The 17,875-nt window shown below is 38.9% G+C and overlaps 1 protein-coding gene across 1 annotated transcript in view; it reads right to left on the bottom strand.

The window, feature by feature from the left end:
• Window positions 1-15,577, bottom strand: part of SMS (spermine synthase) — a 33,451-nt gene extending 17,874 nt beyond the window's left edge. The window contains exons 1-3 of the mRNA XM_044441938.1: window positions 15,422-15,577; window positions 4,766-4,886; window positions 1,542-1,632 (exon numbers count right to left, since the gene is read on the bottom strand). Coding sequence (XP_044297873.1) covers window positions 1,542-1,632; window positions 4,766-4,886; window positions 15,422-15,470 — 261 coding nt within the window. The 5' untranslated portion in view covers window positions 15,471-15,577. The remainder of the gene's footprint in view (window positions 1-1,541; window positions 1,633-4,765; window positions 4,887-15,421) is intronic.
• Between the last annotated feature and the right edge of the window lie 2,298 nt (window positions 15,578-17,875).

The raw sequence follows: 17,875 nt of genomic DNA, 5'->3' as shown, positions 1-17,875 counted from the left end.
CTTTAATATGTGTATGTCGTACTAAGACATTTTGTTTACCTATTATCTACCTACCTTTTACCCTGCCCTTCAGCAAGTTCCCAGGGAAGTTGAAAAATATTTAAATTGCACTAGAACAAATGAAAACAAAGGGCTGTCTCCAAAGATGTCATTCTGCCACCACAAAGTTTCTCACACTTCTACAAATCATGTTTTCCTCCTCCTCCAAGTGTCAATACTATACAATACTATAATTCTGTTTCTGAAAGTGTTTTTGCAACTCCTTAAAATTTAATTATGCTAAGTGTTCCTTGTGGCAGTTGTTCTGCTGACGTTTATGCATTCAGTGGCAGAAGGCACAATTACCGATGGAACAATGCCACCTACTGCACCTTTTCCATGAACATTACACTGGATACAACTCACAATCACTAAAACAAGAGCTACAGTTTACAAGCAGTCAGCAGAATTAAAGCATGAACCAAGTAAATTAAAATTGTACAGAATGTTGTAACTTCTGAAAAAATTAAAAGGTCTTTGCTTGGCACCACATTCTCTAGGGACAGCAGTCCACAATTTTGGTACCTTCACTGAGTGGGCCCTTTCTGCTTAGCCATTCAAAGACAGACCTTTTATGGATATCTTGGGGTACAAGCAGGCAGTGTAGAAACAAATGGCCCTTCAGGTATCCCAGGCCAAAAAATGAAAAAGTCAGTGCAGAAGCAGCACCTTGAAATTTCGCTGAGAAATCAGCTAAGAGTCAATGCAGTTGGTGAAACACACAGTATTATAATAAAATGCTTTCATCACTCATTCTCAACTAAATCTAATCTTTTATTCTTCTTACAGTTGAAAAACCTTCTAAGACAGTACAATTTATTATTTAACTATTATTAATTTTCTCTTAGTCTTCCCTAAGAAGCTCATAGGTTTATTTGGATTCAGTCTGCTTATTTCTGACACTGAAAATCACAATTATGCAAAGGAGAAACAGGGACTGCCAACATAATATCCCAGTGTAATTTGACATAAGGAAAAGAAGCAAGTGTTGGCCTTAGGCTTGTGGATTCCCTAGTTTCCTTTCGGCTCTTTCTGCGCTCAAAGACAAGTATAAATAAGTGTCCTATCCTGGTTTATGGCTTGGTTTCAGAACAAGGCATATCTGAAGCCAGTCTGATCTTACCTTGTTGTCACTATCCAGAGTTTAAATAATTCACAAGCCTGCAATCAGGGAACTGTTGTTGGTTTAAAAACAAAACAACACAACAATCTCTCTCTGGTATGTAAAAAGCCATAAGAGGAGCATGTGCGTCTGAAGATCAAGGAGGCATGTTTTTGTAGTGAAAAACCATGGTTTCCCTATTGATTTGAATCAAGCCTGTACAAATTCCCTAGCTGTTTTAAACCTAATTTTCTCACATATTAATTTAATAGTCACCACACCGCATAGGCTTTTTTAGTACATGGAAAAAACTAAAGAAAAATTTCAATCCAGTAAAGCTTGCAAAAACAAGAAAACCACCGTTTTCAAATCTTTTGCTTTAATCAGGTTATCTGCTTACCTGAGCTGTTTCTACTTCTCCATCCAAATCATTGTAACTCTGTACATCAACCAACACCAAGCCATGAGGATAGATTCTCAGATTGGCAAAACTAGGCAGTAAGAACAAGACAAAATTCTAAGAATTGGAACAAGCAAGACTAATTTATTAAACAAAATAATGATTTACAAAGAAAATACTTGCCCTGATTAGTTCATAATAACTAACACAACATCAATGGCTTAGGGAGCAAGAGTAAATATTGCATTTGTGAATGTTAGCAAGATGGTGTTCTAGTTAATATAAGGTTTTCCATCTATTTCATATAAATAAAAAAACAGGTCAATTTCAAGAGGAAAGTGACAGATGAAAGAAATGCCTAAGTGCTGTATTCTAAACACGAGCTCTTTAAATGAGAACAGAAGAAAGCTAAGCACATTAACAAGTGTGCTGCTGGTCCATTTGGGTCCTACCATGACCTCATGTGTTTTCGGATCAAATGTCCTATTCAATCATTTCTATTACAGTCAATAGCCAAAGCTACCCGGGTGGTTTCAAAACCTTAAAACTACACTATAAAATCCACTGGAATACATGTATATATGCAAACAGTACACACAGAGATGCACATAGATCGAAATCATTTTTAAACCTGATTAATACTATTATATACTTCCAAAGGCCTGGGAAAAGAGGAAACTCTTAACCTGGTGCTTAAAAGATAGCCATGTTCACGCTAGATAATCCTTCTTTGTTGCCATGTTCTCATGTCTTAGACAATGAATGAGAAATCTTTGGTACAGGCAGGGTATAAATGTTACAAACATCAACAAACAAACAAACAAATGTATAGCATGGGTAACGTCATGTCAAGAAGGATATTCTATCAGGTATTGCATTCCCGAGGCATGCATGGATTTACAGGTCAAAACAAGTGTCATGAATGGAGATGGCAAACATACACGCAGTCCATGCAAGCAGGCCAGAATTTGTGTTATTTGTTCAGACCATCTTTTCCCTGTTAACAATCTGGCTGCCATATTTTGCAAGTGCTGCAATTTCTGACTATCTTCAAAGTAAGCCCCACTTACTTCAGTAGGACTTAATCAAAGGTAACCATCTGTAGGTTGGAGTCTTTTCCCCTTTCAGAAGCAGGCCCATTGCTTGAGAATTCTCCTGGAACAATCTCTGTCACTTGAAAATCCGATGCCTTCAATGGCATAGAGTGCTTTCTACTAGTTTTGGCTGGTGGTCATCCCTATCTAGACAGGGGTCACCTGATTCCAGTAATCTATACTCTGGTAACTTCCAAGTTAGATTACTAAAATATACTTAATGAGGGACTGCCATTGAAGTTGTTCAGAAGGTGCAACTTTTGCAAAGTGAAGCAGCTAGATTAATAACTGGAACCAGAAGATCTGAGAACATACCTATATCAAAGATTCTCTTGTGCATTCCGAGAGTATACTTCTGTATCTCTAGAAGTATACATTCTAGAAGTAGGACCAGGGAGAGGGCCTGGACAAAGGCCATGAGCAGAGTCCAAAAACCCCCTCCCAAAAGAGGCTAATCTTACATTAACAGCTTTCTTCTGGATGACAAAAAACTTCTTGATTAGGAAGTTTTTGAGTTATTAATAGTTTTAAAATCCTGCACTGATCTGTATATTAATTACAGATAACAGACATGTTTATAATCACTGACGCCCATTGTACTTGTTTTAATGGCTGCCTTTTATCTTTTTCTATTCTGCTTTCATTAACACTGGAGAAAAACTTATTCTTGTTAGCCATCTTGAGCATTTGAAGCAAAAGTTAAGATAGAAGTATTTTAAATAAAAACATCCCTTTTTCTTTATACTACCCAAATGAAACATTCTAAAGGGCATTTTGATCACTATTGCACTGTTTTAATTTTCTGCTTGTGGTGATCAATTATTCTTATGGCAGAGATTCAAAATATTCAAATTCAAAATTCCTGTCCCAGTTTTTAATATACTTGCCCAATTCATTGAGAAATGTGCTGTAACCGTTGCAAAATTACTAGAACTCAAGCATTTTAAAAATAAAGAATTCATGTCTTCTGAAAAAGTTAGGAATGAACTCCCATTCATTAGCATGTTCAAATAATCTGACATACCTTTTAAAAACAACAACAGCCATTCATGACACTGCATGCTGCAGTTAAATTAGCAAATGTGCATAACTTTTTGCTTAGCAATGAGAGTGAATTGCTATTTCATCCACATTTATGCTGACAACATGATTAATGAAAGCTTTTAAAAGTGAGTCTTTCCTCATCTATACTTTTTGTTAAAATGAACCATAAATTAAATGGACCTGGGAAAGATGACAAATACTACTACTGCTGATTGAACTTCAGATAAAGCAAGCTTGATCTAGATACTGATGAGTTGTTCTGGTAGTGACAACAAGGCTTGATCACAATACATGATCCTTCAAACAGGTTTCAAACAGCTGCAGTTTTACAAATTAATATTAATAAGGCCTTTGTTAAATAAGAAATTGTCAGCAGCCAGAGAAGTTTGAGAATGGAGAATGTTTATATTCAAATCCTTTGGACCGTGTGTTATTATTCAGCAAGTTTTTGGCTCTGCAGTATAGAATATAACTCACCAAGGTAACCTCACCATTACAGCAAAAAAAGGCAACTTCTCACTTTATCTTTCAGTAATCCCCACTTGCCAGCTACAAATATGCCTAAGTTTTATCCAGACAGCAGCACAGAACACAGTTCAGGAAAAAGGAAACGCAACAGAATCCCACAAGTCCAGTCATGACAACCTCTTCCACAGCAGTAATTTAGGGAAGCACTGTACTTTCTATGATCTAGAGCATGGTTTAGTTATTCCTCGAATGCCATGCTTGACTGATTACTCATACTGCTGCCAAGGTGAGTAACTGTAGCATTCTAAGCCAGGAATAAATGAATACTTTTCAAATTAGCAAGACATACTAGCAGCTAAGAGTAAGAAACTGAACTGTATTTTTAATAAATAAATCTATGAAAAAAATCATATGGATCCGAGTTAATTTTGTTAGCAAGAAGCAGAATTTTCATGTTTATTTGTAGGTTTCAAGAAATCCCTTGGACAAAATATTAAATACTTTTTAATTAAATATCTTCATTTAGCTTTTTACAAGGTACATATAAGTCTGACAGTGTCTTTAACTCATTGTTAAATATTAATCGTAACACCTTTCACAAATCTAGATTCAACCTACCTGCCTTTTTTATTAACATATGTCGCTAAGTAACCATGATCTTCCAAGTTATGAAGAGTTTCTGTCATTTCCTGGCTTTGGAAGATGGGCTGTAGACCTTTAAAAATGGCATTGCAATCAGCTAAAAGGAGACAGAAAGCGATGGACAGTGAATACACAGACATTAAGGTTAACATTCCCCACCACATGATCTGTGAATAAGCAGTGCTTGTGCCAACTCTAATGCACCCTTGCCGTAATGCTGCCAAATGAGTCCTTCCTACATATTTACTACCTCCGAAGCACCCAGCCAGCCATGCTAGAAATTTAAAAAGTTATTTTGCTTTTTTTCTTTACTCATGTCTTGAATAGCGGCAATCTGTGTCAATCTGATGCTGCCTTGAGAGGGATTCAGCCAGTGAGAGCAGAAATGTGACATAAGCATCTTTATGGGCCTTATCAACCCATAAGAGTAGCAGCTGATTGGCGGAGGTCATTGCTACTCAAAATGTTGGGCCCTGAAGAGTCTGCAGTCCTAACCATGACACATTCCAAGCAGGCAAGAAAGAGGAGAGCATGGGTGAAAGCAGGCTTTGAAGCTACTGGTACAGATGGACACTGCTGAACTCATGGGGTCCCAGCAACTACCTGCCCATGCTGACCTCTGCCATTTGACTTCAAGGCAAGCACCAGCATCTTGGAAAGCTAGCTTTTGGCATACACTTTTAATCAGCATTATTTCTCAGGACAGCAAGCAAACAAAATGTCTAATACTGAAACTTTTATTTAGTACTTAAAAGTGACAATTCAACTCAAACTTTGCAACTGTATCTAGTTGCAATGAGTAAAATTGATTTTCTCAAATTATAGAAAGTTTAATACTTAGTTTCTTTCTGGTTGTCTCTATATATATTTAGATATATATAGTTCTAGATAGATTGAAAAAGGTATTTCCTATGGCTGTTCTTAAGTCATGAATGCACTTTGAAAATGCTTCTCTTCTCAAGCGGGAGAGACTTGTTGCTGAGGCCAATTGTTTTACCAGACATGTTTGCAGACATGTGCAATCTGGGTCAGGTAATTTGTTTCAAAGAGAAGTAAACATATAAATGAATACCTTTTGATATGACTTAAAACTTTCTCCCTTTACTTTATTAGGGTAAACCCTAAATATATGGCATTGATTAAAAAGTATAAGAAATATACAAAACATAAGTCTTCATACAAAGCATAAGATTACCTTTTAAGAATGCTTGATGGGAAAGTTATGTTTAACAGTACACATCAAAAACCCAGAAAGGTTGGTACTAGCCTGATTTGAAGTTCTAGGGAGAGCCAGAGGGTGGACACTAGGATGCTAAAAGTCCTATTCAAACTTAATGGACTGGGAATCAGAAATCTTGCATGTTATCAAGTTTGCTTTGCAAGTAGCTTTGCAAGCCAAATCACCAAGACTATTGTTTTTAGTTGTCTAACTGAATTTAATATAAACACATAACATTCATTTTCATGCCCTGCATCACATAGAGGTGTATTAGGATTGCTGTGGATTTCTAACATTTGCAGGTTCTGACAAACATTTGTCTACAAAGAACACAGAAAAGTGTCGCATGCCAAATCAGAGCATCAGTCGGTCTAGCTCTGTACTGTCCACACTGAATGGTACTGACTGATGTTTTTGAGATACTAAGCATGGCCATCTCTAAATCTACCGTATATACTGTACTTTACAGAAAATATTTATTCTTGGTCCCTCCTTCAATCATTTGGGGTAGGGGTATATCTTCAGCCCGATGGGAACAATAAGCAGTTGGCAAAGAGTTGCAAATTATGCTTGCGTTGTCTACTGATCCAAAATAAAATGTTCCTTTGAAGCCATATTCTATGCATCTTCTAATATGCATCTTGAGACACATTTTCTTGTTTTGCCTCTGGAAGCAAAACATCTTGGGCTGGCCTACCAAAAACTGAACTTCTTGTTGTATTCTACAACTGAGCTTCAGCCATTTCTCATACACATGTAATACATAAAACAGTCCTGAGAGAGCTGCTTATTTTATAAGCAAAAACCAAATAACTAAAACTCTTGCTTCTGATCAAACAAATCCACTGTTGCTGTTACTGTACTGTAATGCTGCACACAGCTACGCTGTTTAAATCCCACTGACTTCAATGTGAGCAGCTAGCGTGCAGGTACTTTGTATTACAACAGTGGTATTTCTGTTTCACAGACTGAGAGAGATACTGTATATAAATGTTTGTGGATTATCTATATAAATCATGATAATAAAATGATACAAAGCAGCTTCCCTGTACTCCCCTTTGGATCTTTTGGCTTGCATATCTCATCACCCTGGACCATTGGTCATAGGGGCTGGGGCCAGTAGTTGTAATCCAGAACAACTGGAACAACCTAGGTTGGGGAAAGGTAATGTAAAACAATAATCCAAGCCTCAAATATGGGTGATATGGGTAAATAAACAAATATAAAAGAGAAAGATTTGTTTTTTAAAAAAATCTGATTGCAATTATACATGAGTAAGCTAGGAAGCTAATGAATAAAAAGTACAAGTTAACTGGTAAATATTAACTCTCACTCAGATTATATCAGACCATTACATTTACAAAACTAAGTGAGCCTTTACTTTTCCAATGGTCTTACTCATTAAATGACCCACATGTCAGGGTGACCTACATTTAACGTTCAGGTTGAAGACTTTTGCATCCCTGTTTGCCTGACTGTACCATGTTTCCCTGAAAATAAGATCTAACTGAAAAATAAGTCCTAGCATGATTTTTTAGGATGCTTGTAATATAAGCACTACCCCAAAAATAAGCCCCAGTTAAGATCGTCAGTCAGACGGATGGTAGTACATCTGTTGCAACACACAACAGACATACTGAATTATAAAATAATAATGTTAATATATAAATATAAATATACAATATTATTGACATTAATACTTAAAATAAATGATAATATACATTATAATTACGTATTTGTAAATACCGAAGCGGGTGTCTTTGGATGAGAGGTAAATGCCTATGTAAACAGATGGACGCAAGACTTCTTGCCGAATGACCAATCAGAGTACAGACACAACACACGAATAAAGTCAATACTCCGTGTGTTGTAACAGACGTACTTAATGCATGGATGCAAAATGCAAGATGGGTGCAAAAAGGAAGAGCTATTCCGTTGAGTACAAGAAAGGAATCATGGAGGACTCTTGGGGAAAGAACCTTATGGCTTTTGTAAGAAAAATGTTTTATAGAGGACATAGCATGGGACTAAAAACAAGGGGGAGACACATTCAAATCCAACCAAACATAAAGGCAGTAAAAACGTTAACTTCTCTTAGCCCGTGTTACTAATAAAGGTTATTGTGGGGATGAAAGGAAGGCACCAAGTACATATTACTCTAAGATCTTTGTGCAAAATATACAAAACAGAGGCAGGATGGTGTAAGAATGAGAGCACTGGGCTATGCTCGGGTGATCCAGGCTCAGCTTCATAAAGACCACTGACCAAAGCAGGCAAGCTTTCCCAAGCTCCTTCCAAGAGGAGGAAAGGCAAGGTAAAAATGTGATAGGTAAATAACTTTCTGGTTTACAGTTACACTGGTATTTTGTTTTGAGGAAAGAGTATTACTTTCTTACATTCAGCAAGTTACCATACAAAAATTTAAAAATAGCCAGTAAAAGAAGGGCTTTAAATATTGGGAATTATGTAAGAATCACTCTAACAGTGATCAGTCTACAAGGATTAATGTTCTAAAGTTTTGAAAACTATTGACTGAGAAGAGCAGTCTGTACTCATCTTCCTTTATGCTAAACCCAGAGGTACACAGGTAACTGCTAGGCAATCTTGTCTGCCCTTGTGATACAGTACTACTCCCTAGCAGTGTTCCTTCCTAGTCTCTAGGGCTTCATCCCACCTGGCTCATTTCTTCTTCTTTTGGAAGGTTTCTCAGCCCAGCAGCCCATAAAAGGCTTCAGGCTGTGCTGAAGAGAGGACGGCTAGACAAAGGGTTACATGCTGTATAACTGAAGAATACTTAGGGCAACGATGTGAGCATGTTACGATCTTTGCAGGCTCAGGCAACATGACTTACAAAAGTCTCATTTCAACATTACTATCATAAACCCTTCTCAAAAAATACTGCAGTATAAGAAACATTCATATAAGAAAAGCTAGCAGTTTAGTCATATGTTGATTCATTAATTATAAAACTACTGCTCTCCCCCACAGCAAAGTTAAATCTTCACAATGTTTGACTCACAAACATTTTCCCTCAACATCAGAAGTGGTATGTTTTCTAGTTCCTGTACTGAACAAATTCCTTGCGTTCCCTTGACAGACCTATTTGATTGCTTACTCATTTTTGCCCTCAGTGAAATTAATAATAAAACCACTCTGTTTCTTTTTTGAAAGAAGAAGCACTTGTCATGTGCTATAATGAGCCACTGGAAATTCCTTAAGCAAAGATTGATTGTCACATGGAAGAAAATCTAGAAAAACTACACTTAAAAACTATGCCCATCTGTAGTTTATTGTCTGATAGAAAAAGAAAACATTCACATTCTCAAGGGAACAAACTTACTTTGATAGCACTAACATAAGGGTGTTTCCCCAACAGATTATCTCCAAATTTCCCATACAAGCAAAGGAGAAGGCTGGAATAAACCTCCAGGAAGCCATTCTCTGAAATGGTGTGCACTTTAATGCATTTTTCCTCTAAAGCTGGCCTATTGTATTTCAGTATCAATATGAACTTATTCAGTACAGATATTGTCATCACATGGAACTAAAATACACAATGAAGCATTGCATCAAAACTCTGAATAACCACCTAGATTAAATTTATCTAATCAAGAGGATTACTAAGGTAAAATTTAACAGGTCAAGCATCTATAGGTAGCATTCTCATTCCCAAGGAGGGTCTTTTATATGCATACAGCAAGATACCCATAACACAAATTACACAGCATTCCCCAGTCCCTTCTGAAAGAACAGACTCACAATCAATTCAGGTAGTAAACATTATAGTAATTGGCCAAATTCCAGATAGAAGAGGTGCCTATTTGTTGCTTACGTCACAAATGAACTGCTTTGTGAAGAAAGGAGCTGACATTAACGTTGTTTTAGTATTTAGCTTGCTGCCTTCAGTGTTATTTTAACTGAAGGGCATGATATACATTTTATTAATAAATAAATGCCTGTCACTGGGAAGTTCTCCTTCCCAATTTGTGCATTCTAAAAACATGAGAAACAAAGGGAAAATTCTGTTAGGAATGCAGCTTATCTCAAACACAGATATGTTCCACCTGCTACTAAAACCTCAATCCCCTAATCCAAGGAGTATAAATATGTTTGGATTGGCTTGCTTGTTACTGCCATATTGAGAATTATCATTAGGTACACTTTAAGAACCAAATTTTAACTGTTCAGTTTAAAAAGTCCCATTTTAGATTTGCCGTAATGGGGCATCTGTATCCAATTTCTGCTGTGGAAAGATGTTAACAATTTAACAACAAATAGCTTCATAAAATAATAAGAAAATCTAGGTTTCTTTGGAGACCAACAAGTGCCTTAGAGATTTTTGCTTTGTCTTAGATTATTTATTTCAGAGATTTTAATTTTGACCTAGAATTTTTACTGAATATGCAAATCCAAAGGTACTAATAAAATTTTGTATAAACAGCTTGCATCTTCTAGAATTTAATATTCCTGGAATACAGACATGTATGAAATTTTAGTTTCCTGAACATGGCTTACCTTCCTCTTTGGACACTGGGGAGTCCCTAGACTACTAGCAATGTACTATTTATCAGAAATACTGTTTATCACAAATTTGTATATCACAGCAGCTTAGCTCTTTTTGTTCATCTGCTGTAATATTAAAATTAATTAAAAATCAAGACAGTCTGTCTCCATGTTTGTCTGCTGTTGCTCTTCAAAAAGAGAAAAGACTCAAAATTATGACAAATGGCACTATTTGTTTGCTATTCCCCAACTTGGGGGTATCTGCTAATCTTTTTCAAAACACTCATTATTACTCTTCCCTTTAATGTGTCAATTATTCTGTTAGAAAGCCTACAATTCCATAGTCAGAAAAAGAGGTTTAGCCTTCTAAAACTCATTTTTTAGATGGACCCCTCAATGTTGCAATTTATAGTATACAGCCTTGAACTTACATGAGAATAAACTAAAAGGAACCTGCTTATTCAGCAGATATTATATCTGTACTCTTTCAGGGTAATACCAGCATGCTTGATGCAGAATGACTAACTCTTGGCATTGTTTGTTCTGCTGAGCCAATATGGATAAGTCTAGGAGGTAGTTTGTCTTGCTTGTTATCTTTAGCTACGCAATACCTTTGCAAGTTGGATTATACAGGTTTGCGCAAGAGTAATTCAGCAAACTAATATATACAGCATGATAACAAAAAAACAAGAGGAATTCTCTTAATTCCTATGATAGTCTCAGGGAACAAACTGGGGGAAAAATCATACACATACAAGCAAGCACTCATTCTTAGCACAACAGGCTAGCACTAATGAAATCCAATCACTACCCTTGAGCAGGTGCTCAAAAAATATTTTACAGCCCAAAGGGCTGAGTTCAGTTGCACAGAAGCTTTGAGGCATAATGTTCAATAGTGGCAAGAGCCAAAAGCAAAAGGTTGGGCCAAATAACCTGCTTATTTTAGCTTAACCAAATGTTAGGTGAGGCATTTCTGCCTTCCTGCCTTCATTCCACAAAAGCAGTCCAGATGTCTAAATAAGTACCCATCGAACATGGCATCTATATGATTTGTTCAAACATTGACAGTTATAAAGTCTTCAATCTCCTAGTTATAGGAGATGAGTGTTCAAAAGAGGCAACTACTTGAAATTTCCTAAATATATGTTTAAAAACATTAGCTGCATCGCACCACCTTCAATTAGTTCGATTAGCCAATCCACTATTAGAGACACTACAGGATCTAATAGACACAACAGAAAAATGACAAAAACTCATGGTCAATAACCACCTGTTGATTCAAACTAAATATCACCTCACTGTCCATGTATGCCACACTCAAATATACCATACCAATTATAATTATTATATTGATACCTCACCTTTCTGCTTTCAAGGAATTCAAGACAGCTCTTCCCAATCTCATTCTCACAACAACCCTGTGAGGTATGTTAGGCTGAGTGTCTGTGACTGGCCCAACGTCACCCAGTAAGCTTCATCAGTGATCTCCCAGGTCCCCAGTCCAATAATCTAACCTCCATGCTACATTGGTTTAGATCTGGATTGTTCCATTAAGTTAATTTAGTGGAGAAAATGGATTAAAATGTAATTGCTATGATATTAGGGCAGGGATTTCAGCCTTTCAGAACATGCAAAAATGCATAAAAAGCAGAAAACCGCCAAACAATCAGTGGCTGTGGGAAAGGGGATACAACCAGTAGAAGGAAGCATGTTCATCTGGGAAAGAGACAGAATGCGGTCTAGGCGGGATGAATTTGGTCCCTTGACCTGAAGTTCTGTGCCCCTGTCCTAAAGCTTGAATGCTTGCTCACTCTTTCTTCACTTCTGCCTTGTGAACATTCTTCCTATACAATCACAAAATATTTCTTTCTTTCAAAATATGAGGGTTCTTCAAAAAGTTTCCAGACTTTTAAAAACTTTTAAGAATTTCAAAAACAAATTACATCACTTTTCTACACAGTCATCTTCCTTTGCAATGCATTTTTCCCAGCTTCATACCAACTTTTTAATGCCACCAGCAAAAAATATATAAAATATATTTATAAAATATACAAGTGCAGAAACTTTTTGAAGACCCCTTGTACAATTTTGCTATAGAACAAGCAGCTAGCTTCAACTTCTGTCAGATTTTACCATTCTGCCTGCGTACCTGGTATCAGATTAGCCCAACTTTTGTTTGAACTATAGTTACCATCAGCCCCAGTCTGTGCAGGTAATGGATAGGCATTGTGTGAATTGTAGTCCAAAATATTAGTAGAGAACGAGATTGAAGAAGAATGCTTCAAACCCATGTAGTCTTGTTGCTTTGTTATGTGTTTGTGATATGCTGTTGTGATATGTATAGTAATGTTGTTTCTTTATAATCAGTCCATCTTGGCTTCAATCTGGCAAGATCAAGAGCACATAAGTTACCAATTTTCTTGCACAGCAAAACAAAAATTAAGCAGAATAAAGTTGTCAGTTGTTTATTCCTCTTTATTCTAAGTAAACATTTTACCATTAAATAAACTGTATGTTACTTTTAATGTGGTAATGCAATATTCAGCTGTTGGCACTGTAGAAATTTAATAAATAGATAAATTAATAAATGCTAACACAACTGGACAGCATTATGAGCATACCAACTTAATGTGGTTGGGGAAGAAGTAGTACCAGTTTGTAGCAGTACAATCATAAAAATGGAGACATGGGAAAGTACTGTGTTTTGATCAAACTTCACTTTGAATACTATGTTGAGTTCTGGACACCACACTTTTAAGATGACAGCATGACTGGAAACTAAGTACTACTAAGAAAAATTGAAGGGACAGGGTATTTTAGCCTTGAGAAGACTGAAAAGGGAAGACTTTTCAAGTAGTGAAAAGGCTGTGAGTAAATGAGGCATCAACATGTTCTCTATCATCCAAGACTACAGGACACAAAGCAAGGTGCTTAACCAGATTTTTGTTGAACATCCGGAACATTCTATTTTGAGGGTAATCAGACATTGAAACCACCTGCAGCCATATGAGGTGGTGGGCACTCACCACTAGTTTATTCAGGCTAAAACAGGCCAGCATCTGCCAGAAATGGATTCCTGAAACTGGATTCCTGTAGAGGGTTGGACCTAAGCAAACGTCATCACTGAGGTTGATCATTTTCAACTCTATGTGCCTATGACCATGTGGGTGTGCCAGACCCTCTTGGAAGCTAAAACTGAACCAAGTTGATTTCCAATTTATATAGATGCATTCATATCATCTGTTTCAATTTCACTTTTCTAAGTGAATAGTTGCCCCTAAGTCACAAAGAGAAAAATAAACTCCTGCAGTTGGGGAAAACTTTGGGCAAAATCACCCTAAAAACTCTTGGTTTAGCAAGTACCAACAGGAACATTGCTGATATGATGTGCATCCACTGTGCATCCACTGTGCATCCACTGTGTACACATATTTCTCAGATAAATATTTGGTAGTAAGTATTTCTCTAAGTGAATAAACAGTAAATAAACAGTTCCTAAATGAGACGAAAGATGGATAAAGGCCTTTGGCGGTAAAAGTGGTTGCTCTTCTAGTTCAGTATCAGCAACACAAGTTATAAACTACCTTACTGTAGAACCTTATGTACACTAAACTATAATGATGACATGAAGTGGTGAGACTAATGGTCCTAACTTCCATAGCTAGTTCTTTCTTGTATTGCCTTAAAAAGGGGGAAGATAGTCAAAATGAGAGTTCCCAATTTCTTTCCTTTGCAACTTCAACTATATGTTAGTGGAAACTAGCATGTTAGTTCCAATTCAGCTCATCTAAAACTAGGCACGTCCTGGTTTTTCATTTCATGGTAATATTTCAAAAAGTATCAATAACGTACTAAGCCACATACCATTCCTTCCAAATAATCCATTTAACTCCACTTTTCTCCCTCACCCAGATTTTCCCTATTAATAGATAATTTCCTTTCAGTCATCAGGATTAGTGAGGGGGGAAAAATAAGCTGCATAATCTTACCCTCTGCAAAGCAAGAAAAAAAGCCATCCGCCTAAGGGACAGATTAAGGTCACGCATGCGGTTGCAAGGCGTGCACGAAGAGCCCTTCCTCCAAAAATGAGAGGCGCATACTTTTTAAATAACCGCAGTTGAAAAGTCTATTTTGCAAGCACGGGCTCGCACTTTTATTATTTTTAGGTGTACAAAGACTGCATGCTCAGAGCGGGGGAAGGCCCTTGCTGGCCTTTTCGATTTTTCTAATATATTATAACATTGTTGTAGAATACATCTACACGATACAGATATTTCTGGTTTAGGGGTTACTCAGTGAAAGAAATGGAGAGATTTACAGAGCGCGGGGAGGAAGAAAATACACATAAAACGTGGTGAGGGGGGAGAAATGTGGGGGGGGAGAAATTTGTATGGCTGGAGACGAAGAGGAGCGGGGCTGAGCTTTAGGGCATCTGCATATTAGAAGGGAAGTAGCTGCAAGCAAGGAAGGTTAGAAAATAATCGGAAATGGGGAGAAGAAAAATTGAACACAGGGAGGCGGAGGGCAAAGCAGAAGTCCGTGGAGTTGGCGGCAAGAGGAAATAGGTCGGGGACCTGAAATCTGCTGCATGCTGTGGGGGAAATACGCCAAGGGTCGGCTTAGGCGGCAAAGGCAGTCGCCTGTCTGAAGGAGCTTTCCGCACTGGGGCTCCCGCTGCTGCTGCTGCTGAACAGGAGGCGGCACGGACGGCTCCCACAGCCCGGTCGCTGCGAAGGCCTGCAACGAGCCATTGCTGTGCAAGAGCGAGACAGAGGCAGCATTCTTGGCCGCCCGCCCGGCCGGCCGGGCGCTCTCCCCTTCCCTTCGCAGCTAGGGCAGGAGGGAAAGGAGCGGCCGGTCGGCAAGCTGGCTAGGTACAGGCGGAGAGCCGCCGGGGAGAGGGGCCTCACCTGTGGCGCTGAGCATGAAGTCGAGGGTGCCGTGTCGCGCTGCTGCCATAGTGAGGGAGAGCCCTGTGCCATGCCTGGTGGAGCGGCCGCGGCGGTGCTGCGAGTGCCACTGCCGGAGTGCGCGGTGTGCGTGTGCGAGAGAGTTGCGCACGCGAGGTTGAGGCCGGGGTTGCTGCCGAGTTGGGAGAGCGAGCGAGCCCAAAGGGGAGGGGCAGCCTGGCCGCGAGCGAATGAGTCGGCGGCGCGGCGGCGGCGGCGGCGGCAGCAGCTGTTGTGAGTGGGGCAGGCGGAAGGAGGCGAGCCGCGCCGGCCCGCCCGCGCTCGACTGGCCGGCCAGTCGCGGGAGCCCTGCGGCCGCGTTGCCGGTCCCTTTTGTTTGTATCGCTTGCGAGCGGGGACGTTTTCCCTGCGAGCTCAAGGCCTCGCTGGAAGGGAGGAGACGCGAAATGAGACGAAGCAGCGTGGGAAGCTGCCTTTCCCGACTAAGCTCGTGTTGTCGACACTGGCTGGCAGTGTCTCTCTAGAGTCACTTCAGGCAAGATTTTTTCCTCACGCTGAACTGATTAAGCCAGGATTGATGCTGGGAATTCATGCACGCAAGGCGGATATTCCACGCGTCGGCGATGGGTCTTCCTAAACCTGCACATCCTAGTGCATTAATAAAAATGGCCAGTAAGATACTAAGAGGGAGGAGTGAAAACTTCTAAGTCACACAGGTCAGGTTTTCCGTTAGGCCAGAGACAGGCGAAGGGGAAGTAGCTTGTCAGGCTGTGCCTCAACGGAAAATAAAGAACCTGTTTGTAGGCCCTACAACTACGCTTGTACAGCATGTGGCCTAGTCAGCCTATCAGCCACATGGCAGGCTCAGCAAAGGACCTAAAGCTCTTGTCTGGTGGCCTTTCTAGCACCACAAAGGGAGGAAGGAGTTTAGGGCAGCAAACAGCAGACAAACCAAATGACACAAATGGGGATTGTCACAAGTTGTGGAGGCCTGCCCTAAACCTGCTACACCAAATTGATGTTACAGTCCTACACATTGAAAGCCAAAATTATTTAAGAAAACTAACATGGTTAGTGCCAACTAGGCAACACTCATATGGACTTGTTTTCAGTGCCAGAGCTCATCTGGAAAAAGAATGCATAAAGAAAACACTTTCAGCCCTGAAAGCATATAGACTGTGGCCGCAAGCAGTAAAGGACAAGACTCCATTCTTTAATTATTAACAATGTTAAGTATTAAAGTTTAATAGACATGTAAAAGAGAATTGCAGCAGATGGCATGCACATGGCACAGTACTGAAAGGTTAAAGCATCACTTTCTAAAATTGCCTTTTCTAGTCTACTGAAAATTATGATAAAACATGTTTCCTTGTATCTAGATACCCAATTATCTTAGTAAATTATTTGAGCTAGCTTTTCCACACTTGGGGTTGACAGTAGGCCCGTCCATCTCTATCCAAAAGAAATTAAGCAATGCACATAATTGAGCATTCTTAAGTAATCCCTCTTAAGGGATGAGTTTCAACACATAATTTTCACAACTAGGTTGTTTAAGTGTGGAAGAGGGAGCACAGCAGTTTAACCAGAACACTTATTAGGCAAAGGAGAATGAAGAGTTAATGGTGATTAAAGGTGCTCATGGCTTTTAAATTTCTTTTTAGCTGGTAAAAGATCTCCCAGAGAGAGAGAGCAAATTGGAAAGCAAAAGCACAGCCAATTTTAAATAGGCCTTCTCCTGTACCTCCAGTTCTTTTCTTTTTCTAGCCTGATCGTTGGGAATGTTTGTGGACTGACTCTCTTAACACCGGATCCTTATAAGTCAGATTTATAAATACCCATGCAGGGCACAGGGCCAACCCAAGGCATTTTGCCAGAGGGCAAGAACAAGATGGTGCCTCACCCTATTCCATGCACAAAGGCCAATCAGACAGGCAATTTAACCTCAAATAATAGCAGTAAGACAAAAGTTCCTCTGTACCAGAGGGCAGATTATTTTAGGAGACATTTATTTATCTATTTGTTACATCACCCAATAGCCATAGCTTTATGGGTTCTTTACAACTATCCATTAAAAATACAATCTAAAATACACCACATTATAAAACATAGAAAGATTACCATCTAAAATGTAAAAGCAAATTGAGGCTATTTACATTCTAATAATTTAAAATTCCAGTAGTGGAAATAGCTACTGCCACTCCCCTATTCCCCCTGCATTCTGTCCAGGGTTACTGCTCCTGTTACAGCCATACTGCATGTGAGGAGCACTTCAGATCTTTTCCATCATAAGAGTCAACTGTTTTTTATTTTGATGTCAGCATATAGATCATATTCATCTTTGTTAAAATCTTAGGTCTATCACTAAGGGATATTGTTCTGATGCTTTTGAGGGAGATGACAATATTGTTGGTAGCTGAACTTGTGTTCAAGGGACTTTATAGAAAACCTGTGTGT

Source organism: Varanus komodoensis, unplaced genomic scaffold (genome assembly GCF_004798865.1).
Source record: "Varanus komodoensis strain SLA01 unplaced genomic scaffold, ASM479886v1 scaffold4, whole genome shotgun sequence".
NCBI classification, from domain to species: domain Eukaryota; kingdom Metazoa; phylum Chordata; class Lepidosauria; order Squamata; family Varanidae; genus Varanus; species Varanus komodoensis.
The sequence above is the reverse complement of the archived record's forward strand: the minus strand, read 5'-3'. Positions and strand labels throughout refer to the sequence as shown.